Raw genomic sequence first — 25,672 nt, forward strand, 5'->3', positions numbered from 1 at the left:
TATGTTCCCCAAGCTAATATAATACATTAGCAAAATCTCACCATTGCCATAGGCTTTAGCAAAATCTCACCATTGCCATAGGCTTTACAAATTTAAAATGAGTGAAAAAGAAACATGGCCTTTATTTCTCTCTATATATATATTTATTAACCTTCAAATAACTTCATAAAGAATACTGAAAAGGATAGGAATTGCTTTGAAAAAAGAATAAGCATAAAATCAACCTCTTTAAGAACAGCTGTCTAATTTCATTAGCTTGTTCCAGGTCTAATAAAAGTTCAGTGGAAGATTTCCAAAGGCAGTTTTTTTATCTTACACACTTAGAACTACAGTATCTGATTATACTTCAGACTAGAAATATTGAGAAGACTCAAACCTGTGAAAGACATTTGACATTTTGCTAATGTACTAAACAACAAATGGAAAACATGCATTCATTTTTCAAGGCTATATTCTGATCCATCCAAATTAACATAAAAAATCAGTTTGCTAGGTCAAAAGAATTATTAGAAAGTATCTCAGAGATAAAACATCTCAGATTACATGACAGAGATGATAATATTTAAAGACTGTTGGTATTCTGGCAGATTCACGTCGTAGTCTTATTGCCTTCAGCTTCTCTACTTTGATTTTTGCTTTCAATAGCTCTTCTTCCAGCTGCTGCTTTCTTTTCAAGCCATCCCTCTTTTCTTGGACATAAAGCCCAATTTTTCTTTGATTTTCCAAGATAATCTGATGCTCCTCTTTCAGCATTTGCAACATCTGTGGCTATACCCACACGCTGGCCTAAAGCGTTTCTCCGACCTCAAGCCTAAAAAAATCTCTCTTCTTGGGATGGGAGATGAAGACAACATCATTCTCATAATCAACAGAAGATAGTGAAGTTGAAGGAGATCTCTCCATAACATGCACCAATTGGTGTTCTTCTCCTGTTCTAAGTCCTCACTCTGCTGTGATCTACAGCCAAGGAAGGAGGTGGTTTGACATCCTCTTCTGGTTCCAACTCCATTGTGACTGTGGCAGGATGGTGATCCAACACTGCTTGCGGGGAACTGGTACCAGCCAACTGTTTCTTTATCTATGTTAGCACTAAAACATATCTATAATAATTAAGTCATTATCTGTAAACAAAGCCATTATATACAAAATAGGAGCAGATTTAACTTGTGATAAATATGGCAATTTCCTGCAATATATATTGGAAGAACTTACTTTATTAAGTTTAGGTATTAAGGTGAGCTAGCACTGTATGCAACTTCCCCAGTGGGCAGAGGTGACAGATGTAAGCCCTGGGAAATATATAGGATTCAAGAGACTATACTGAATTGTGCCAGAACAAATGTGTTCTTTTTCGGACACCTCAATCTGGGACAGTTCCTCAGACTGGTCACCTAAAAAGAATGCCTCATGTGTGAGAATCTCCCTCATATCCTCTGCAGTGAAGACCAATGCAAAGCATTCATTCAGTTTCTCTGCAATGGCCTTGTCTTCTCTGAGTGCTCCTTTAGCAGCTCAATTGTCCAGTGGCCCCAGTGTTTGGCAGGGTTCCTGCTTCTGATGTACTTAACAGCAAAAATGGTTTTAGTTGTGTGTCTTTTGTTAGTTGCTCTTCAAATTCTTTTTGGCCTGCCTAAGCACACTTTTACACTTGACTTGCCAGAGTTTATGTCCTTTCTATTTTAGTCACTAGGATTTGACTTCCAATTTTTAAAAGATGACTTTTTGGCTGTAACCGCCTCTTTTACTCTATTGTTTAGCCATGATGGCTTTTTGGTCGGGTCATCTTGTAGTTGTTGGGGTTTTTTTTTTATTTGGGGTACACTTAATTTGAGCCTCTATTATGGTGTTTTTAACTGTTTTCCATGCAGCTTGCAGCCATTTAACTTGGGACTGTTACGTTATAACTACCTTCCCCATTTTTGCATAGCTCCAAGTTAAATGCCACGGTGGTTGGTTTCTCTGGTATTTTTCCCCTTACAAGGATGTTAACTTAATTACATTATCGCCACTATTACTGAGTGGTCAGCTACAATAAAAGCTGTTTTATCCAGCATGTTGGGGAAATGGGAGTGCCAGTAAGTGAAAAATGGTGGTTAACTAAGAGGGAGGGAGTTTGGGTGCGGGAGGGGGTGTGGAGCACAGGCTCTGGGAGTGAGTTTGGGTGTGGGAGGAGGCTTGGGGCACAGGAGGGGATGCAGGATGCCAGACCCAGGGCCGCTCACCTCAGGCGGCTCACTGCAAGCAGTGATCTGTCCTGGCTGCTCCTAAGTGGAGGCATGGCAGGCAGCTCTGAGTGCCGCTTCCGTCCACAGGAGCTACCCCTGCATTTCCCATTGTCCACAGTTTCCAGCTAATGGAAGCTGTGTTGCTAGCACTCAGGGTAGGGCAGCGCAGAAAGTCGTCTATCACGCCTCCGCCTAGGAGCAGCCAGGACAGTTCGCTGCTTACGGGGACCTGCCCGGGGTGAGTGGCCCCAGGATCTGGTACCCTGCATCCCCTCCCACAACCAAACTCCCTCCTAGAGCCCACGCTCCACATCCTCTCCCACACCCCAATCCCTTGTTGGCCCTGCACCAGCCGGACTATAAAATAGAATTTTAATGAAGATCAGAAACGCTGGCTTATAGAGCTTTCCGGTTGGTGAAGTGCCGGATAAAAAACAGCTTTTATTGTATTACGACTTCTTGGGCCAGATCCTGTGCTCCACTTAGGACTAAATCAAAAATTGCCTCTCCCCTTGTGGATTCCAAGACCAGCTGCTCAAAGACGCAGTCATTAATGGTGTCTAGAAATTTTCTCTCTGCATCCCATCCTGAGGCGACATGTTTCCAGTCAATATGAGGATAGTTGAAATCTACCATTATTTTGAGGTTTTAACTGTTCTGTTTTTGAAGCCTCTCTAATCTCTGTGAGCACTTCACAATCACAATCACCATCCTTGTCAGGCGGTGGTATAGTCCTCCTGCTATACTCATTATTCAAGCATGGAATTTCTATCCATAGAGATTCTATAGTATTGTTTGATTCATTCAAGGTTTTTACTGTATTTGACTCCATGCTTTCTTTCACATGTAATGCCACTCCCCCACCAGCACAACCCACTCTGTCATTCTGATATATTTCTGATATTACTGCTTTCCATTGATTATCATAATCGCACAAAGTTTCTAGGATGACTATTATATCAATAGTCTTATTTAATACCAGGCACTCAGGTTCACCCATCTTAGCTTTTTAACTTCTTGCTTTAGTATACAATTTTAAATTTTGTCAATATTTAGTTGTTTGCCTTCATGTGATGTAACTGAAAGGCACTCCTTTTCATTCGACTGTTTCTCTTCAGATCCTATCTGCATTTTATCAACTTCTGTCCTTTTCTCTTTACTAGGTTATAAAATATTCCCTTTAATAAATCCTCCTCTAAGAGATGTCTCTGTCTGAACCATGTGTTCTTCCACATGTGTAATCTTTCCCCCAGCCCTTAGTTTTAAAATTCCTCTTTGACCTTTTTAATTTTACATTCCAGCAATCTGGTTTCATCTTGGTTTAAGTGGAGCTCATCCTACCTGTATAGATCCTCCTTTCCCAAAAGGTTATCCAGTTCCTAATAAACCTAACTCCCTCCTCCAAACTCCATCATCTCATCCACACATTGAGAGGCTGCAGTTCTATCCATTTAACTAGCCCTGCAAGTGGAACTGCAAGCATTTCAGAGAATGCTACTAATGAGGTTTTGGACTTTAATCTCTTACCTAGTAGCCTGAATTTGGCCTTCAGGACCTCTCTTCTACCTTTCCCTATGTTCCTGGCACCTGTGTGCTCCCCAGCACCTCACAGAAGTGTGTCTAGATGTTTTGAGAGGTCTTCAACCTGGCAGGTTATTCGCCGTACAGTTCTCCCAGTCATCACAAATCCAACTATCTATATTTTTAATAACTAAATTCCTGTCTCTTCCTAATAACAGGGGTCCCCTCCCTCAGAGAGGTAGCCTCAGTGTGAGAAGATACGATGACATCATCTGGAAGAAGGGTTCCAACTATGGGATTATTTCCCGCTGCTCCAGTTTGATGTTCACCTTCCCTGAGATTTCATCCTCCTCAAGGGTGGGACCACTCTACTGCATTCCAGAAAGTCTCATGTATGTACCTCTCTATCTCCCTTAGCTCCTCCAATTAAGCCATTCTGGTCTGAAGAGCCCAGACGTGGGCTTTATGGACCATTAGTCACTTGCACCAAATGCACACATTTGCTACCTGCTCACAAGGAAGCAATCACACATGCTGCATTAAATGAAATAAACTGGATAGCCCCCCACTCTGCTGCTGGACTTCTGCGTGTGAGAGTAGCTGTGAGGTAGCAAGAGAGTCATAGCATGGACTAGAGGCGGGAAACGGAAGGCTGGCCAGCCAAGAAAGTTAAGAAATACCGGAATTAAGACCCGTGTACTTTTAATTTCCCCTCTAGTGTATATGCATTATGATATAATTTTTAATTACATACTATTTTCTTCCACAGGACCCCTCTCTTCTTCAGTGCATAGGATGGATGATGCTTACTTAATGATCAGCTATTCAATATTTTGGTTATCCTTGTTGAATGTGTGGCCCTCGGCCATATTTATGGCACACTTTTTAAACTCTGCTCTGAAGACAGAATTATTAATTTCCTTATGGACTTTTCTATGGTGCTCATCAGTACAGAATCTGAATGCTTCCTAGATATTAATGAATTTATTTTCACAACACTCCATGAAAGTGGTATTACAGTATCATTATTCCCATTTTACAGATGAGGATCTGCCTAGAGTTCTGTGCGGATACACAAATATGTATCCACATCCGATCAGTAAAAATTATCTGCAGATATCCATGGGTTTGCAGGGCTCTATACTCGGGGCTGGGCTGAGGCTCCAAGGCACCCCCCGCCCATCAGAGCCCGGTTGGGGAGAGCCGCTAGGGGTGCTGTGGGGAGCCCATGAGGAATCATGGACCCTCCACCTGACCTGAGCTGGGCGGGGAGATGTCCGGGAACTGCTCTCAGCCCCTTCCCCTGCACCACAGGGTTTGCCGCGGCTCCCCAAGGCTCCCTGGCTGGGCTCCACACTGGCCTGGCCAGAGGGAAGGAGTGAGACCTGTGGACGTGCCCGAGGGCTGCTCGGATCCCTGACCCAGGGCAGGTGTAGGATCCACCGCAGCTCCCCACAGCTGTCTGCAAGGTTCTTACCGTGGCTGGGCTGCGGCTTCGAGACACCCCCTCCCCAGCCAGTTCTGGGTCAGGGAGAGACGCACTGGCAGCTGTGGGGAGCTGCAGCCCCTGACTCCAGCCAGTGTCCCTGCCCACCAGTCTCTCCACTCAGTGTCCCTGCCCCACAAGCTACTGCCCAGGGCAGGTGGAGGATCCATGCCACGGTTCCTCAAAGCTGCCCGGCTGGCTCTTACTGTCAGAGCCCTGCACAGATACAAAATTTGTATCTGCGTCCGTGTTGCTATACACAGAAATGGTCCATAGATATAAAGCGGATGGATACCCGTGGATTTGCAGGGCTCTAGATCTGAGGCACAGAGAGATTAAGGTCAAAAGTGTCCACTAATTTTGGATGTTCAATTTAAGGGCCTATGGCCTCATTTTTTACTTCGGATTCATTTTATAGCACTTTATTTCTTTAAAGCACAGCTCTTGCCTTCAGTTTCAGCTGTGAGTGTTCTGCACTTCTGCAAATCTAGACCCACATTTCTTAACTTGGGCACCCAGAAAATGAGGAACACATAGGCTATGTCTATACTAGAGACCTTACAGTGTCACAGCTGTACCAATGCACCTGTGCCACTGAAAGATCTGTCATGCAGTTGCTCTATGCTGATCGGAGAGTTCTCCCGTCAACATAATTAAACCATCTGCAATGCGTGGTGGTAGCTATGTCGGCAGGAGCGCTGTGCACACTACCACTTATGCCGGTGAAACTTATGTCGCTCAGAAATTTTTTTTTCACACCACTGAGCAACAAATTTTGCTGACATAAGCGGTAACGTAGCCATGACCATAGTTACCGGCAACCTGTGAAAAGTTTAGTTAAAGTGAGTTGCCTAGCATCACAAATGATCCACAAGGGGACTTAGGTGCTTAAATCCCAGTTTTAAGCATCACTGCAATCCACAATTCCCTGTCTCAGCTGCTGCCTAATCCCATAGGCACCTAAACTCACTCAGTAACTTTTTTACTGTAGATGCCTATATTTTCTCACATTGAGCACGTATACTGCAGCTTCACTTTAGAAGTCCAGACATCTAGCTCATGCCTACACCCCAGCACAATCCACAAAGTAAGAGAAATGAGATAGTCCCCTACCTATCTTCCCTATGTAACCCAAACAGAGAAACCAGACACCTGGGGTCACCCATCTGTCAGGTGGGTGACCTAACCACCAAGCTATAGACTCAGTCTCCCTCTCTCACTCTGCACTAATTACTCTAATTATTTACCCAAAGTGGAGGAGCAGATTCAATAGAAGAGACTGAGGAAGCCCCACATCAGACTATTCCATATGTCTGTGATTATGGCACTCTCCTAAGAGGTAGGAGACTCCTGTTCAAATCCTTCCTTCCCATCATACAGAAGGGGGAATTGAACCTTGGTTTCCCACATCCTGGATGAGTGCTCTAACCACTGAGCTAAAAGTTATAAAGAAGATACCTCCACCTCCCTCCTTCTCCATTTCTTGCTTAGGCACCCAACCTCATGCTAAGAAAGGGACTCCTGGCTCTAGAATGCAGAAATAGGCATGTAAATCTCAACTACAGGGAGGTGCCTAAGTCCATGAGAGGGGCAGGCTTAGGATACACCCTTCTTGTCAGCATCTCCAATTAGCTAGCTTAGGCAACTGCCCATCTAGTGTACTGGCTTTTGTGGATCCCACTTTTAGGTACCTATTTCTCCCTATGCGTTGTATAGGGAGCCTAGACACCTAATTCAGGCTTTGTGGATCCCAGTGATTACAGTGGTTTTCTAGAAACCTGAAAGTCAAGCATTGCAATGCTAAGTGTCACGACACCTAAATCCCTGTGTGGATCCAAGAGCTTCTGTGACAGAGGCAGGCATAGAACCCAGTTTTCCAGGATAAGATTCAATTGCCTTAACCATGAGAACATCCTTTCTCTTCATGCAATACCCTGCCTCATTCACCACAAACGTTTCTACTTGTACAACAAACGAGGCAGGGGGACTACTGACAACTGCTTCATTCAATACACAGCCCGGATTCATTCCTTAAGCAGTGTCCATCTTGTGCATTGAATGAGACAGTGGTCCTGTGTGGAAAATAATGTGATCGTGTAATTAAAGACTGTATTATAATGCATACCCAAAAGGGGACAATTAAGGTTGCATGGGCCTTTATTCTTTTACTTCATAACTTTTGAGTGCTTGACTTTACAACCTTAACATTCCCACTGCTAACTACAACTGCCAGTCTCTTCTCCACTGCTGGCTACATGCTGTTTTTCTTCCTGCCATAGCCTCTGCTCCTAACGTGGCCTTCCTCATCCTTACTTGCTGTTCCTAGCCTGAGGCAAGGGGTGGAAACAAGTATCAGGAGAAGCAGGTCAAGCTAAAGAGAAAGAGAGGCTCCCAGAAAAGGGAGGGGAGGTAGACTGGGAGTTGATAGGGTCTAGAACAGCCCAATGGTGAGAAATCCACAATGATCCACTACAGCGGACCCCACCAAGAAACAAGCAAAATGCTAAGCCTCCATGTAACTCAGACTTGTGAGTTAGTTTTCGTTAGTTTCTTAAGAGCTAAACAACAGTAAAATAGAAGGTGAAAACAGAAAGAAGGAACTGTAATAAGAGAAGCTCCTTTTTGGCAGTTACAGTGGGACTCCTGCCAACTCCACTGAAAGAAAGGGAAACTATAGTTACCATAATGGGGGTGGTTTTTATAACCCTGAGGCTCCCATGATTCATAGGTTTTGTTTAATTTAATTTAATTAGGTAAGAATTTCTTACCAGATACCAGGTGACATTATAACTTTGTCAACTACTTATATATATACACCTCCAAAAACAAAGTCATGTTATAAGGGGTTAAAACTGGTTATGTTGGGGGGGAGGGGTGTAATTCAGGGTTAAAATGAAAGAATACAAAATAATAGTGTATTTTGTATAAATTATTTTTAAAGTATTTCTCCAATACTTAGTGCACTAACTGGTATATTAGGGGAAATAATTTTGGGCACCAATTCAATGTTCTCGGAGTCCTAACAAAGTCCAAATATGTTTGAGTTGCAGGAATCAAATTATGGCTCTTGAACATGCTGTGCATGAAAAGCACCATTACTATATACAAGTCCATGAAACATCTATAGCTCTCAGACTAATTTTATTCATTACAGTAGGTGGTGATCAAGACATCACTTTTATACCTAATTAAAAAGGCTGTTTTGTTTTTAATAAGATCTTTTGACTTTTACCTATATGAGCATTCACCAGTAGCAACTAGACTGCACTGGTGCTACAGATTTCTTTACACCAAAGCCCCACAAAAACATGTTGTTATTTTTTTTTTTTTTAAGAGAATCTGGCAGGTTAGGATTTAGACAATTGTTACCATTCAGTTCAGTCATTGGCAACATGAATCAAACTTCCCATGTGTGCGCATGGCAGCTTCTCCTAGAACACTTAACTGTTGCACCAACCAACTATAAGTAGTATCTGATTAATGGGAAGCCAGCTTCACACATTATTTTGATCTGCTAGTGAAAAGAATGTAAAAATGTGGCTTTATCATTACTTCTGGGTAGTGGACAGAGTTTACTGTTATCCTTGTTAGTTTAAAATATCTGCATCCAGAGGAAGCAAAATCTGACCCTAGCAGTTTCTGATCCTAAAAAGACCAATACTGTACCAAGAGAGTGTGTTGCAAGTCTGATTTGAGGGGCATTATAGCAGCTGTGGGGAAAGCTTGCCCACTGCCTGCTTGTATTATGTCTGACTCAAATCTAGACAGTCTCTCACTTCATGGAGCACTAAAAAGAACTACAAAAGAGAAAACTACTGATTCTGTAGCTCCCCAATCTCTGTTCATATGCTTACAAACTGCCTAGCATACAATACATGTATTGTTATTTACAATTTATATTGCAATCAGCTTTGCTCTGGTTTCAGGAAATGTCAGCAAGTGAAGGAAAAGTAATCTGTAAAAATCTATTTGTAATGTTAAAGGCACTTTACTGTATGGAGACAAAAGTGCTTAAGGTCTGGATTCAGTTAAAACAGATTCAATATTTGCCTAATAGAATAATTTATGATACAGACAAGGTATATGAAATAGATTTCTTGGTTCCCTGAACTTTATATAGATCCTATGTAAACTGGTAATAGTTTTATATGCAGCAAGATGACTGAAGTATTACCTTAAATGGAGGAGAATAGCCATCACTTTGTCAGTGTTTGAATAATCTGCCTATTAAAAGGTGAGGGAGGGATAGAGGTTGGAGCTACTATTTCTCTGTGATTCCCTCTTAACCCTCACCTTCCAGAATATGACACAAGACACTGAAACAAGCTTTGAAACACAGCTGAAAATAGAATGCAATGTTAAGTCACCATAAAACAAAGGAAATAGTATCTTGCTATTGTTTCCAATCCTTTTCAATTCCATTGTGGGTATTTGCTTTAGGACACCAAACTCAAGTTACCAATAAGTCTTATCGAGTAGGTAGGAGGCGCCATAATTTTAATTTAATAAGAAAGTAAAATGTATCTCACCTTTGAAAACTGCTCCTGTCTCTTAAACACACACTGGAAATCTGTGGAATCATCTCCACAACTTTCTTGGTTGGCTCGGAAATGCTGCTTTTATATTCTGAATGGGTTTCCTTTTGCTGCAATAGCTCCTGTTTGGCATATTCTTTGAGCCTCTTGTACAGCGTGCGCAGGCCCTGTGCAGTACGAGGAGGACGATCTACTCCGATGGCATTGTAGTTATCGGCTATGATATCCCAGCATTTGTTTTTTTCCACTATTACTGAATGCTTATTGGTATGTTCTTCAAGAATTTTAACATACGGCTTCACAAGTTTTAGCAAATCAAGCTTTTCAGATAAGGTAAAATTAGAAGATCTGGCCTTCCCAACCATTGTTATCTCCGAATTAAGGAGGCAGTTTTTGAAACCACCATGCAGTCCCTAGCTCTGCTCAGCTCTTTTTCACAAACAGAAAAAGATCAGGCTTAACTAGGCTAGTCTCATTTAGGCCCACGCCTACAAGGGAGGGTTTATTAAAATTCCTTCAGCTTAAGCTGACGCAGGTTCAGGAAATCTGCTTAAGCCAAGCCTGACCTACATAAGGCTTCAGACTGAAGACGATGGGAAGAAACAAGCAAAATACACTTTAGTATGAAGGGACCATACACACAGGATTTTAAAACAGAAAGGTTTAAAGATAAGCATGTTACTATCTGAAATGTAACCAATTTAGCTTGAGTAAAAAGCTCTCACAGATCTCTAGCTGAAAAACAAACTGCTCTGAGATTTTAAATTTAATAATGTCAAAAAAGCAACAATTGTTTTGTGTAATTTATTGATTGTTGAAATGAAACACAACAGCAGATGAGATAAAAACTAGAGAGATAAGTGTGGCGTGTGGAGAGAGATCCCTAACAGAGCCCCTGATCACTGTTTCCCAGCTGCTGTTAGCTCTTAGAGCATTTGCATAATGCTAGTCCTGCTGTCAATCAGGAATTGCATATCCTCTAGCTAGTTAGGTTACACTCAGACTCAGACTTCACAGTAAAGCTAAGCTTCTCCTGCATTTTGCAGGCTGTTTTAGCTACCTACACACAGGCGTTTTAAAGAAGCAGTCTCCATTAATGATAAAACATTTATCTAAAGCAAAAACAAAAGAGAGATATACATGAACAATTAATTGTCCTTTAGCTTCTGCCTGCAGCTGTGCCCTGCTAAAACATGCCTGTCCTGTAATGTGTATGTCATCAACATTCAGTCTGCGGTGCCTAAGAAATGGCATGATCTAACTCCCAGTCTGCATGTAATAAAGGTTACATTCAATCATGACAGATTTACTAAGTGTATTACAGTGTGTGGATACTGGGATTTTCACACTAACCGCCAGGAAAAAAAAACTACTTTTATAATACTATTTCCAGGCATTCTTTCAGAGCCAAATATTTTTATTAACAAGATGTGCATGCTGTACCAGTGCTAATCATTCTACATAGCTAATATTTTTCAAAAATCTCACTTTAAAGACAGTCTTATTTAAAAATACATATACCAGCTTTTAAACATCCATGGTCTAAATTAAACTAACAAAATCTGAGAAACACAAGAACTTACAAAGCTAAGGAAAAGAATGATTTCACTTAAAAGGGGGGAGTTTGTACAGGGTTACTGTGTACAGTTCTGAGCACCAAGTTTGAAAAAGGAGGTCCATGACTGAAAAGTCAAGAGTTTGAAAATGAGCTTGATTTGAAGGGATATTGGCAACAGCTTCTCCAGCTTACCATGTTTATCCTTGAAAAACATAGGCTGGGATGGGGGTGAAGGGGAAGAAATCTAATTACAGTTAAAAGTATCTAAAGGCAATAAAGACAGATCTAGGCAGGAGTGTGCTCATTCATTTGGGACTGCATTCAAAGCAAGATTAAATTGAGTTTCTTAACGTTTTGAAGCCCGTTGTAGATGGAACTACAAAACTCTTATTCGGAGTGTGAGCACTTGGTAAAAACACTGCTCTTTATGCTTAGCTTGCCCTCTTTTTCCCATGCTTTGCTCTTTGCCTATAGTAATGTCTAGTGTGAAAGACTGAGGTGTCTGACCCTGAATGAGTGGACCATCAATTATGAATGATTCTATGGGAACAACGGTATTTTCTAAAGAGAGTAATGAAGCAAAAAAACTGATTCTCCCAGTTTGTCTCTAACAGGGGCTAGGGCTTTAACTACCTGACTAGGACACTGAAGCGAGTGAATGAGTCACATTATAGAGGGGACAGAAACTTCGCTTAAGGTGAAGATATACTCTGCTCCCTCTCCCAACAACCAACCATTGCCCACAACAAGAGGACTGCAGGAGGGGCCTACACTTTGACTTATGGACTATGCCCTAAGGACTCACAAGAAGGTGTAAGGGCATATAAATTCTTGTTGTTTCGCCTAAAGATCTGTAACTTTTGTATGCTTTGAGAGCAAAAGTTACTTTGGTTTTAGACAGATTTCAGAGTAGCAGCCGTGTTAGTCTGTATCCGCAAAAAGAACAGGAGTACTTGTGGCACCTTAGAGACTAATAAATTTATTTCAGCATAAGCTTTCATGGGCTACAGCTCACTTCTTCGGATGCATAGAATGGAACACACAGAAAGAAGATATTTATACATACTGAGAACATGAAAAGGTGGAAGTAGCCATGACAACTGTAAGAGGCCAATCAACTGAGATGAGCTATCAGCAGCAGGAGAAAAAAAAACCTTTGAAGTGATAATCAAGGTGACCCATAGAAGGTGTAAGGAGAATTTAACATGGGGAAATAGATTCAATTAGTGTAATGACCCAACCATTCCCAGTCTCTGTTTAAACCTAAGTTAATTGTATCTAATTTGCATATTAATTAGAGTTCAGCAGTCTCTCTTGGGAGTCTGTTTTTGAAGTTTTTTTGTTGCAAAAAATTGCCACCTTCAAGTCTGTTACTGAGCAGTTAGAGAGGTTGAAGTGTTCTCCCACTGGCTTTTGAATGTTATGATTCCTGATGTCAGATTTGTGTCCATTTATTCTTTTGCGTAGAGAGTGTCCAGTTTGCCCCTCTGCCATGTACATTGGCCAAACCGGAGTGAGCCTTACAGGCCCAAATCTAAAGATCTTGGTGGGACTCTGCCCAAAGCCAGCTGGCTTGGAAAAACATGAAATTCAAAGGCTGAGTCCTATTACTACAGACTGGTAACCACACACTAGAAGGACTCAGTCAGGTCTGTACATTAAAGTGCCTGGAGCCTTCCCATTTCCCCTGAATGAAACATAATCCTAAGCCTTCACTTGACAACCCTAATCGCTTCCCCTAAATTTATCTCTATCTACAACTCCAATGTTTCCACAGCTCTTGACCAACTTGTAACCTACCAGTTTCAATTCTCATTCCCCTCACTCACATGCTTTAGTATGTGGATTAACTCAATTAATTCAAGAGCACAAATCAGAGCTCACTTAACTGGGACACAGGAAAATCCCAATACGCTGTCTATTGCCTACTCCTGAGCACCACTGTGCATGCATAGAATTTATGTCCCCTGCAGATTTCTTTGCTTCCCCGCAGAAAAGTGCAGTATGTTTCGGGTGCCCAGGGCAGCTGGCAGAGAGATAAATCACTGTAGGGCAGGAAGCGGGACTGGAGAAGACCTAGCTGGTGGCTCCTACCCTGCGCCAGGCTCAGCTGCTAATCCAGGCTGGGCTGGATGAGACTTCCTTTTTCTCCACACGGCATCCAGGGCTGGGTCAGACCCATCCCCAGATTTCTCCCCCAGCTGCAGGAAGCTCTGCAAAATCTCCTCCCCCCCCACCACCCGCCCAGGCCTGTTTCTTGCATCCATCACTCCTCAGCTGCATAGGGAGGGATTTCTGTACAGGGAACTGCTCCCCCATCTGCATAACCCGTGTGCATCCAGATCCCCTCATATCCAGACCTGCCATTGAGCCTCACCCCCCTGCACTCAGAATTCCCCTGATAAGTCCCACTCCCCCTGCACCTGGACCACTCTGACGAGCCACCCGCACCACCACCCCACCAAGCCCCAACCAGTTGCACATGGATCCCCACCCCACAGAGTCCCACTCCCCCAGCATCAGGACCCCCTACTGAGACCCCCACACCCAGAACCCCCTGCACAGCTCTATTCCCCCACACTCAGACCCCCCGCACTGAGCCCCAACCTCCTTCACCTGGACCCCCTGCAGAGTCCCATTACCACTGCACCCAAAAAACCCCAACAAGCCCCTGTGCATCCAGATCCCCTCCGCTCCCAGATTCCCCACTGAGCTGTCCACACCCAGACTGCCCCATACAGAACCCTCTCAACTCACACTAGGATCCCCCCACACTAAGTCCCTCCACACTTGGAGCCTGCCTTGCTGAGCCTGTCTCCCAACACCTGGTATGGAGGGACAGGGCTCTGGGGTGTTTCTGGGGCAGGCCTGGTCCTTGCACTATGTCAGAGTTGGGTGCAGCCTAACTACTAAGTCCATGTCTCAGTGGGAGGGAAAGGGAAGAAGCTGCACAGTGATCTCCCAACTCAGTGCAGCCAGTGGCCTTCCATTGCTCCCAAACGCCATGCTGGAGCCTCCACATTCTTTGACAAATAAAATATGAAGAATTTTGCAGAATTTTAAAATACTGTGCACAGAATTTTAATTTTTTTAGTGCAGAATTTCTATTTTTTTGGGCACAGAATGCCCTCAGGAGTAATTGCCTCATTACACAAAGCTTTGTTATTCATGTGACAAAGTGAAATAAGACTATCAAATTATGAACTCCGTGTTACACAATATGTGAAAATATTAGCACTGTGACTATTCAAGTCTGGACTTGGCCCAGGGCAGCCTCTTGCACTGCATTCCAGACAGCTGCCCTGACTGGAAAGGTGTTAGACTCCCTGAAGAACTAACACTGATCCCATCAAGGCAGAACAAATAAAACTAATTTCTTATTAACAATATTCACAAAGGCTCTAGAGGCCAACCCCCTAGCACCAAACCAAGAAATAAACGAATGGTGCAACTCTGTGGACCTACGTACATCGCAAATAAAATCATGCTAGAGGATATGTTATAAAATTATTCAAATTTGTAGAGTAAATATGACCTTAATCATGTTTAAGCCTGACAACATGTCCAAGAGGCATTAATGTCAAGGGAGATATGGGCAATGCTTTAGCCCTGTTACAAAACATGGTCACAATCCTGACTACACTATAAACTGGAAAAATAGTATAGCTCATTCACAGAACAATTGTGGTGTAACCAGGTCTCCCAAGCAGTTGTATATGAAGCTGTGGTGAGCTAGGAGGCTCTGTACAACTTATAAATTCTATTTGATCCTGGGGGATCTTTGCAGTTTGCACAGATGCATACAAACTCCATCTGAATGTGCAGCCTTTTGCCTTTATTACCTGTTTTCATGGGCAGCGGGTGAACGGCAGGCTCTCAGAGTCTAGCTCCTGCCCTGGCTTGCCCCCTTTGCCTGAGGCCCCCTATCCCCTGCCGGAGCCCAGAGCCCCCACCCCCACTGTAGCCACCGCTTCCCCCTTTCCACCCCAGCCGTCCAAGCGCTGGGTGGGTGGCACCCAACCCCCAGCACCTGGAGCACCAGCTGCTGCGGTCCCACTCCTGGGTGGCCCAAGCACTGAGCAAGTGGCTCCAGTGTCCCCAGCACAAGGCGGGCGGCCCCAGTGTCTTCAGCCCCTCTGCCTTCCCTGGAATACTGAAGGCTCAACATTCCCAGCCTTGGAGAATCAGGCAGCACAGCCCTCGGCCCCAGCCCTCCAAGTCCTGGCCGCAGGGCAGCTGCCCTAGCCCCAACATGCTTCCCTGAAGAGGAGCAGCCTGCCTAGGCTGGGGCCAAGACGGAAGCAGCAAGCAGGAGGGGGCCTTGGGACTCAGTGTGGACAGGGTCATGCAGGGCTGTTTAGGGAGGCATAGCTTCCCCCAGCCTATGATACACACTGCCCATGCCTGTTTGCCTCCACATTGGGCTGAAATTCCAAAAGCTGGTGGCAAAAAAACAATAGGGAGTCATTAAACTTTGACAACTGGTCATCCAAAGAGATAGCTCCTACCCAGGAGAATTGCTTTGGCAATGAAGTTATCTGGCAGGGCTCTCTGGTCACCTGGCAATGGCCCCAGTGGAAAGAGGAAGGTTATAAAGAGGGAGGAGCTGATCTTTCCTGGGCCATTTTTTCCTGTAGCTCAACAGGAGGGGAGAGAGAAGCAGCCCAGCATGTCAGGGCCTCCAAAAGACATGGGGGACCCTGCCTCCCTTCCTGAGACTACAGGGTCCCCTCCAAGGACTCCCAAGAGTAGGGTGAGCTAGTTGCAGTTAGGCATTGCAGTTAGGGTGTTTATTGTTTTCTAACTGATATCCAAACTTTCTTGTATATTATATTATTAAGGAAGAGAGCCCAGAGTGTAACACAATTACCGAGTGTCTGAGTGTGTTTTATGCTTCACGATTACTACAAGCCTTCCAAGATAGTTGAACTGTAAAATCAGAATCTTCTCCTAGAACTCTTCCCCAAAAGTGTGAAGGTAATGTTTATGTACAGAGGAGTCTGAAGGGTCAGCATTGTGCCCACAGGGGCTATCTAGCTGCACATTGGGTTCCTGCTCTCAGGATGAGGCACTAGATATCAGGTCTGTACCCCAAGAATGAGCCTAGGGGCCTCAATATTGGGACACTGGCTGGACTGCGTTCAGGTTCAGTAAAAAACAGTTACTCACCTTTTTGTAACTGTTGTTCTTTGAGATGTGTTGTCAGATCCATTCCAGTTAAGTGTGTGCGCACTGCGTGCACAGTCATCAGAAATTTTTCCCCTAGAAGCACCCGTCAGGTCAGCTGTGGAGTCCCCTTGACTGGTGCTTCTGTGGTGCTCAATATATGACCCTTCCAACACGGCACCCCCTCAGTTCCTGCTAGCTGGCTACTCTGGACAGAGGGGAAGGTGGGTGGGTCTGGAATGGATATGAGCAACACATCTTGAAGAACAACAGTTGCAGGAAGGTGACTAACCATTTTTTCTTCTTTGAGTGCTTGCTCATATCGATTCCAATTACGTGACTCCCAAGCCCTACCTTGAAGGTGGGGTCGGAGTTATGGAATGACAGACTGGAGCACTGCTCTGCCAAAGGCTGCTTTGTCTCTAGTATGCTGGGTTATAGTGCAGCAAGTGGCAAATGCGTGCACCAAGGGCCACGTCACCACCCTGCAGATTTCTTGAATTGGCACCTGGGCCAGGAACGCTGCTGCTGAGGCCTGCGCCCTTGTGGAATGGGCCGTGAGAGCCGGGGCTGGAACATTGGCTAATTCGTAGCAGGTGCAGATACAAGAGGTAATCCACAATGAGATCCTCTGCAATGAGACTGGGAGACCTTTCGTACAGTCTGCTACCACCATGAATAGTTGGTTTGACTTTCGGAACAGCTTCGTCCATTCGATGTAAAAAGCAAGTGCCCATCGATCATCCAAAGAGTAGAGCTGTTGCTTTTGGCAGGTTGCATGAGGTTTAGGGTAAAAAACAGGCAGGAAAATGTCCTGGTTGGAGTGTAATCGGGCCACAACCTTTGGAAGGAAAACCGGGTGAGGCCTGACCTGAGCCTTGTCCTTGAAGAAGACCACGTATGGAGGGTCAGAGGGTCTTGAAGTCTGAGACCCTCCATGCCGAAGTAATGGCAACCAGAAAAGCAACCCTCCATGATAGATACAGGAGCAAGCAAGTTGCCAACAGTTCAGACAGGGCAGGGTGGTTGGCCAAGGCCATTGGCACCCTAAGCTTGGATACCACCAACCAGGAGCTCTTGGACAAGGTACGCTGGGCCTTGTGATATGCCTAGGAGGTCCAAAAGGGACACTGTGCCAGCCCCTGCCATTGCACTGGCCATGGCATTGTGCCCACACTGGGGCATCTATGTGCTGACCAGTGCCAGTTCCAGTGTGAGGATCTGGACCCCACCTCCAAGTCTGAAGATGAGGACCGGGATCTTGATGGCGATGGCAGTGCCAAGTGAAGCTAGGTTGATAAGTGGTCCTAGGATCCGGAGCGGCACCATGAAGACAACCAGAGCCGAGACCTCGACTGATGCTGAGACTGGGACTGTGCCGAGGCGGAGACCTGTGCTGAGGTGGGGATTGGGGCCCAGATGATGAGCGGTGCCATGAGTCAGAGTGACAGCATGAAATGGATCGGTGCCGGGACTCGGAGTGGTGCCTTTTTCTCGGTGCCCAGTAGCAGTGCCTTGGAGATGCAGATGGATGCAACATTGCCGTCTTTCCCCATGACGGTGCTGCCTTCAGTGGTGCCAGACGCTTGTCGCAGAGCGCCAAGGACCACAGTGCTGTCATGGCAATGAGGTCCCTTGCAGCCTCAAAGGTGTCTGGGTGGATGGTAGCCCCACCTCTTCCACCATATGACTTAGGGTGTCCAACAGCACTGAACACAACGGTCTCCTTTGCGGGGTCGATTTCAAAGGTGCCAGCTCCAAAGCTCTCAAGGATGTGCCCCACTGGCCAACTCCAAAGGAGTGGGTCTTGAAGGTGGTGATCTGCTTCTACCCTGCTTCTGGTGCCGCTCCTGTGGCGCTGGGGAATGGGACTGGTGCCGGACAGTTCCCACCGGCTTCAGCACCAGGGAGCGGAGGTGCCATGGGTCTCTGTGCCCAGAATCCTTCAGTGGTGCCGCTTCTGCCACGGATACCAGAGTGCTCCGCACCAATGAACTCAGTGTCGAGTCTTGCCGTACCAAGGTGGATTGCAGTCTCAGAGCCGCCTCCATAAGGAGCTACTTTAAACAGAAGTTCCACTCCTTTCTTGTTTTAGGGCAAAACCCTTTACAAATTCTGCACCTATTGGCTTGGTGTGCCTCCCACAGACGCTTTAGACAAATGTTGTGGGGGTCACCCATTGGTATGGGTTTATTGCTGGACTTGTAGCATTGCGACCGAGGCATGCCCCGAGTCCCTAAGAGGAGATAGGCAGTCAGGGTGGAGGGGAAACCTCCATTCCCAACAGCTAAACACTACTAACACTAATAACTACAGCGAACTGAAAGGCTATGAGAACAAAAGAAAACAAAAGGAGAACTTGATAAGCAAGCGATCACATTTCCAATGACCGTCACTGGCAGTAAGAAGGAACTGAGGTGGCACCGAGTCAGCAGGGTCCTATATTGAGTGCCAAAGAGGCACCACTCCAGTGGACTCCACAGCTGACCCGACGAGTGCTGCTAGGGGAAAACTTTCCAACGACTGTGCATGTGGTGTGCACACACCTAACTGGAATCTATATAAGCAAGCACTGGAAGAAGCAGCTTAAAACACCTGGGGTTCCCGGAACTCAAGGGCTTAGATTCCCCTCATGGCAGTCCCGTGGGACGGTAGGGGGCACCCCACTTGATCTGTAACAGAAGTGTAGACAGGACCCAAAGAAATCTAATTATCCCCAATAAGCCATACAGTAGAAATACCCGATGATTAATGGTACTGAATACAGGTGATAGAGCTAACATTAATAGTAAGAAAAGCCATTTCAAATCTAACAGTTAACACTCCACATGAGTAACACTGTCTTAAGACCTGCAGCTAGACCAAATGATGAAAAATTCCACTCTGAGTAGGTCTTCATGGAGTTACAAAGGAAATCTTGAGACTAGGCAATGTCAGACCATTAATAAATACCAAGAGTAGGTTTTTGGGCATGGACTCATTTCTGCCAGGGTTGCTTCCTTCCCTCTAAAAAAGAAAAAATCAATGATAACTCTCATCTAATAGCAAAATGCCTTGTTGATGTATTCCACAAACCTCGAGAAGCTGTCAGCCTAAGCAACCACAGAATTTTTTATGACATGAAAGTGACCCTGAACAAAAGGAAGCAATGGCTGATCATCTTTATCCTATCCCAAACATTAGATCCAGACTGTGGCCAGCTCTAGCAATTAATCAGAATCCACATGACACAGTCCCATGATTGTCATAGTACCATGAGACCCTCAGCCAACTCAGAAAAACCATCATCTGCATAGACAGTGATGCCACTAAGCACTATCAGTCTTGGCAACTCCATTATTGTTACAATTAGTAACGGCAATAAATTCACAAAGGGGCTCTGATGTGACTCTTCATAATGTATACACCAACTCTTGGCCCACCTTGATCTCATCTTGGGACTTACATTCAAGATGGAGACTCACAATCACATCTAGTTTAGGGGCAAGCAGCCTCCTGTAACTGAGGTCAGAAAAAAACAACACAGTTACACTACATTCCCTGATACTCCCTCTATGCAGAGTCAAATACCCAGCTAAGATTATTGCACCAATAATGGTCCTGTAGTGGCATCCAGCTAGGTGATCTCAGTTACATATGCAAAGTCAGGGATCACAACCTTAAGTCATGAGGCATGATTATTAAAACATTCTCCTTCCAGTGAACAGCATGATTTGAGGAGCCAACTCAGCAATCAACTAACACCCTGGATTCCTGAAAGTAAACAGACAAAACCAATGAGATAAAAATCAAACATGACACAGGTTTATGCGCACACTTCTCTCCTGCGTCATCTTACTTTGCCAACCCTGCACAAACAATTACCCCCCTGCACTCAGACTACTGTATTTCTAGCACAGCAGCAATATTCAACACGGTCATTCTAATGTCAATGAAGAGACAGTCACCACAGCTGAAAATGTGCTACTGCTAGCCAGAACCAAGCTAATAAACAGGGGGGGAGGGGGAATAAAACTTTACCTTTAAATAAAGAAACACAAGTAAGTTTAACAGCTTTTTAAATAGGCCTTCTACTCCTGCACACAATATTGCACATCCAAACAAATGCCAAAACAATATGAGTCTCTTACCTCCCCACAAGAATGACTGTTACTGTCAACATAACCCCACTTGCCCCTGTACAAGTCTATCCGACAGACCAAATTCAGAAAGGAGGCAAAGGAAAATTTAACAACCTTTCTGGATGGACCACTCATATCCACCTAAAGCCACACATCAATATCCCCCAAAACAAATATGGACTCTGCAGTCAATCCTCACAAGTCTTGTTGTCCAGGGAACAGCACTATAAATTAATCTACTACAGGGGTTGGCAACCTTTCAGAAGTGGTGTGCCAAGTTTTCATTTATTCATTCTAATTTAAAGTTCCATATGCCAGTAACACATTTTAACGTTTTAGAAGGTCTCTTTCTAAAAGTCTATAATATATAACTAAACTATTGTTGTATGTAAAGTAAATAAGGTTTTAAAAATGTTTAAGAAGCTTCATTTAAAATTAAATTAAAATGCAGAGCCCCCCAGACCAGTGGTCAGGACCAAGGCAGTGTGATAGCCACTGAAAATCAACTTGCGTGTCACCTTTGGCACGCCTGCCATAGGTTGCCTACCTCAATCTACTATCTGGGGATTTGTTTCAACATTACAAAATTTCCTGTACTGTGCAGACAGTGCAATATAAAATATCCAAGTTTATTTATTTCTTCTTACATGTATTATAATCTTTCTATTACAATTTTTCCTATGTCGTTTTGTTTGTTTAGCTAGTTACCTGAATATTTACATTATTTGTATAGGACATTTCCTAGAATTGTGCCCAAAATTTAATAAATGTATTGCACAGCTTGCCTGTACATTTCAGCCAAATGTATTCTGAAACAGTGAGATGTTAACATGCAAAATTGTGTCCTAACATAAGACCATTCAAGAAAAGGAGCTATCACAGCCCTCTTTGGCTGAGCAGCAGTTGACTCAATTGCAGATTTATAGGTCAAGACCTGCTCAGCCTAGTTCAGAAGGACATTAGGCCCCGCAGAAGCCTAAAGAAACTGAAAAGCAAATGATCAAAGAAAGATCAAAAAAAGAACATGTGTTTCAACTGTGGACAGGAAGAACATTTCATAGGAGACTGAGAATACTCCTACCCCATTTACTGCACCAACATCTGATCAGCAGATATTCAAGGTGGCATAAACTCAAAGTTAAAAGAGAAGAACAGGAGATTTTCCCCCAGCAAAGCCCCCTGTTGGAGGATTTGTACGAAGAGTAAAGACAGCAATCTTGCAGATGCATGGAGTACAAGTTAGATCTCAGGAGGATAATCCTGAAGAAGAATCAGCAGCTCATGCTACAGGATTTGGAGACACTGTCTTGTGATAAGGACAGCATACCATATCAGTTTCAAACTCCAAGTCCATGGCCTGGAAGACCAAGTGCCCAAGAGTCTATTCTCATTGACTGGAAAGCATACAGCACATGTGATTCACTTTCTGAAGTCTCACCATAGACCAAGTCAGAATGAGGAGAAGGAGCAGAACTACGAGACCCACTATACTTGCAAGAATGGCCAAAACTCTTCCCGTCAGATGAGATTTTATACAGGAAGGTTTGAAGGAGAGGAGAAGGTTGGGAACAGCTAGTGAGTCCCTGCACTCATAGAAACTGTGCTTTAGAATCCACAATGAGATGGGTCACACAGGAGTAGAGAAAATGTTAGAATTGGCTAGAGGTTGATTTTATTGGCCTCGAATGACCTAAGTAGTGGAGAGGAAATATGAGATCTGTAAGCGTCATATCAGACGGAACGCTACTGTAGAAAAGCCTGTCAAGCTTTTGAACATTAAAACATCTGTTCCAAAGATAACAGAGGAAGAGTTGCTGGAAGAGACTCAAGTAAACAGGAGATCTCAACAGAAGGGATCTAATGCAGATGTGCAGGCTTCACACAATCTTCATTTGATTTGACTCTGCAATTTGAACTTAAAGACACTGGCAGAGGAATTTGACCTAAACCAGAGTACTTCACTTGATGAAAATCAAGGGAAATTTCATGATATGAGCACTTCACTGCAGCTAAGATGAATCTGCCTATTCCCATCACAACATCTGTGGAGGGTAGCACAGATGCGGTGAGACTGCCTGACCAGTTAGAGCTAGAAGTCAACCCAGTCAAACTTGGGGACTAGTCCTTGATTCTGTACTTTTCTGGAGACCCAAGATCTCCAAGTTTTAAAGTATCACTGCATATACCTTTCTTTACTACCTGAGTTTGCAGACACATGTAGATAGGACATTATAGTGGGTCACAGATGTCATCAGATTGCAGGGATGTCAATTGTTTAAATAGGACCACAACCGACATGCCATATGTTGCAGTATTTGACTTTCTTTGGCCCAAAGAAAGGGAGAAAAGCAATGGGGCAGGGGGAAGACAGGGATTTTAGTTGGCATTTTTCAAGTTACCTATAAAATTTTGTTTGAGGTCACCCCCTTTTACCCTCTGAGAGCTGAGCCAACCTTATCTCGGAGGGAAAGATGAGAAATATAGGAATTGGAGACAGCCTTGTGGACTTAGCAGCTGATTGCCACAGGACCAAGAGATGTCTCTGCTATGAGTGCTGGGTCTAAAGACCTTTGCTGCTTTGGATACAAGTTACAGATTTTTATATTACCAGCAACTGAGACCCAGGGCTGGAATGTTGCCAGCTGTGGAGATCCCCAGACTGCTTGTTTGCTTTACAGGATTCCCCCAGCACACTCTTGAGAATAATAAAAGAAAAATTGTTTGACTCACTTCAGTTTTCCAGCTGAATACAACTGACAAATTCCATGGAAAAAAAAATGATAAAAAATATTCAGTTAAATGTACTGTTCAATTCAAACTGATAGAAACAATTAGTTTTATGATTCTCACTTCAAGATTAAAGAATGTTGTTTTGCACAATTGCCTAAAGACACTGATGTATATCCACTGACACTCCAAATGCAAGCTACTGTCACACTGGTTACAAGTGAAACTTGACAGACAATTAGGACAAGGCATAAGACTTATCAAGTGAAATTAGATTCTCCCTGATAGCTTCTGAACTCAGCACTGTTAAGAATTTTCATACTGGGAGATATATCACACTTTTTTCAAACACATTAAAAGATTTTTTTTTAAATTACCCAAACTTCTTGCATAAGAACACTGCTGCCCAATGTGAAGACACTAGACTAATCTGGAGGCAAGGAAGAAGAGCAATAAGGGCAAGGTTAAATAAACTACTGGATTCCCCACACCCCACCTCACTGTCTCCCCTCCACTTCTCCAATGAAAATGTGATCTAGCTGGAGGCCTTCTTCTGAAAAGCCACCTTCTATTTGCACAGCTGCTCCAAAGCAGCTGGCTGCTGGAGCAGTTCATATGAAGAGAGCTGTAGTGTCAGATACCAGTTCTACAAAACAATTTTCTCTTCTCTCTGCTGCCATGGTTAGCAATGAAAGTATATTTGGCATGGCCCCCAGGAATTCTCAATGTATACTACTTCCAAAGAGCATGCAAACTTTGAAATGCAGGAAAAAGGAAAAGCCACCCAACAAAGCCTCTCTAAAATACAGAAGTATTATCACCTCATTTTCCTGATGAGAATTGAGGCACAGGTAACTGATTTGCCCATAGTCATATATGAAGCCTGTGGCAAAATCAGGAACTGAACAGAGTTCCCAAGTTCGAGTCCATGGCTTGGAATGCAAAACCATCCTTTCCCTTCTTCATTAAGAACTGCCTACTCCTGCTACCTCCTTTGGATTGATTTAGAAGTAGCACTTATTTATACTAAGATAGTGCTCAGAGGTTCTGTTATGTAGGAAGTCACAGAACCAAATGTATTCACTCACTAGTAGCATTGTTCTAAGTCAGTGGTCCTCAACCTTTTCGTGGCCAGTAGCACATTCATGTTTTCAGAAGAGTGTGGTGGGCGCCAACAATTTTTTTAAGGCTTATTTTGTATTTGTACATTAAATATACAAAAAATCATATTTAATATACATAATATATGAATCCATAAGAAAAAAAAGGATAATTTTACATGTAAAAGGTATTAATAAATTTGGAAAACACTCTTTCACCTTATCATGTGAATTTGCTCTTTTTTATCTACCTGTAAGAAAAAATAAGGCGTTTTTACAAAATAAATATCATAAACAGTTTTCATCTTATTTATTTTTAAGAAGTTAAACATTGTTGAACTGCTGGTCCAAATATATTTTATTTATTATTCTTACTTTAACATAGAATGAAGTCTAGAGCCCCAGAGTTCTCTGTCCCCAGCAGGGGCGGGGCCGTGACTTCTCTCCCCTGCTGGGCACTAGGCGGGCACACATAAATACCTCAGTGGGCGCCATGGCACCTGCGGGCACAGTGTTGGGGACCACTGTTCTAAGTTTTCAAAATGTGCTGCTAGCACATTTTAACAACTAGTCACCATTCTTTGCTATTATGCAAACTAACTTAGCTGCCAACAAGTCATGTCCTATGTTCTGAATACAAAAAAGCCCAAGTTACACTACTGCACTTTGCCACTTCAAAAAAGACTGATATTCCAACAACAGTAATGATTAAAAAAAAGTATCCTCCAAAACTATGTATTTTTGAAGGAGCATCATATTTTTCACTAGTCATAATTATACTTAAACGGCTTGTTGTGTAATAGGACCTTTTTGTCAATCTGCACCTAAATATTAAAATTCAATACAAAAATTCTTCAGGGTTGTGTGTCTGAGAACATGCATGGTTTTAATCAGGAAAATTTTCCAGAAAACAAGTACATAATATTTTCAGTCTAAACTAAAGCTAGAAAGGCAAGAATTCTTTTATGTTAGCTATGAGTACAGTTTTTACATAGATGCTATCTAATACAAATTGTATACGTTCCAGAAAAGGGACACAATGAAAATGTGCAGCTGGAATGTCAATTTTCAGGTTTTAGAAGATTGAATGCAAAGCATTCTCTGGGAGCGGTATCAGAATGACCATCCAAATGAACTCAATTGTTTCAACATCTACAGGTGTTTCATAAGAATTTCAATGGTAACTGAGGCATTTATTTGCACATTCTCCTGCTGTGTTTGAAACCTAAAAAA

General features: G+C 43.5%; 2 protein-coding genes across 6 annotated transcripts in view; both read right to left on the reverse strand.

Moving 5' to 3' along the window:
* Positions 1-25,672, reverse strand: part of RAD54B (RAD54 homolog B) — a 119,631-nt gene that overhangs the window by 81,735 nt on the left and 12,224 nt on the right. The gene's annotated exons all lie outside the window — the stretch shown is intronic.
* Positions 158-10,197, reverse strand: FSBP (fibrinogen silencer binding protein). Its single transcript, XM_030553489.1, is given in 5 exon segments — positions 158-929; positions 932-958; positions 961-1,066; positions 1,068-1,089; positions 9,762-10,197. Coding segments are annotated over 5 exon segments (921 nt in total). The 5' UTR covers positions 10,133-10,197; the 3' UTR covers positions 158-534.

The sequence above is a fragment of the Gopherus evgoodei genome, chromosome 2 (assembly GCF_007399415.2).
Source record: "Gopherus evgoodei ecotype Sinaloan lineage chromosome 2, rGopEvg1_v1.p, whole genome shotgun sequence".
Classification (NCBI taxonomy): domain Eukaryota; kingdom Metazoa; phylum Chordata; order Testudines; family Testudinidae; genus Gopherus; species Gopherus evgoodei.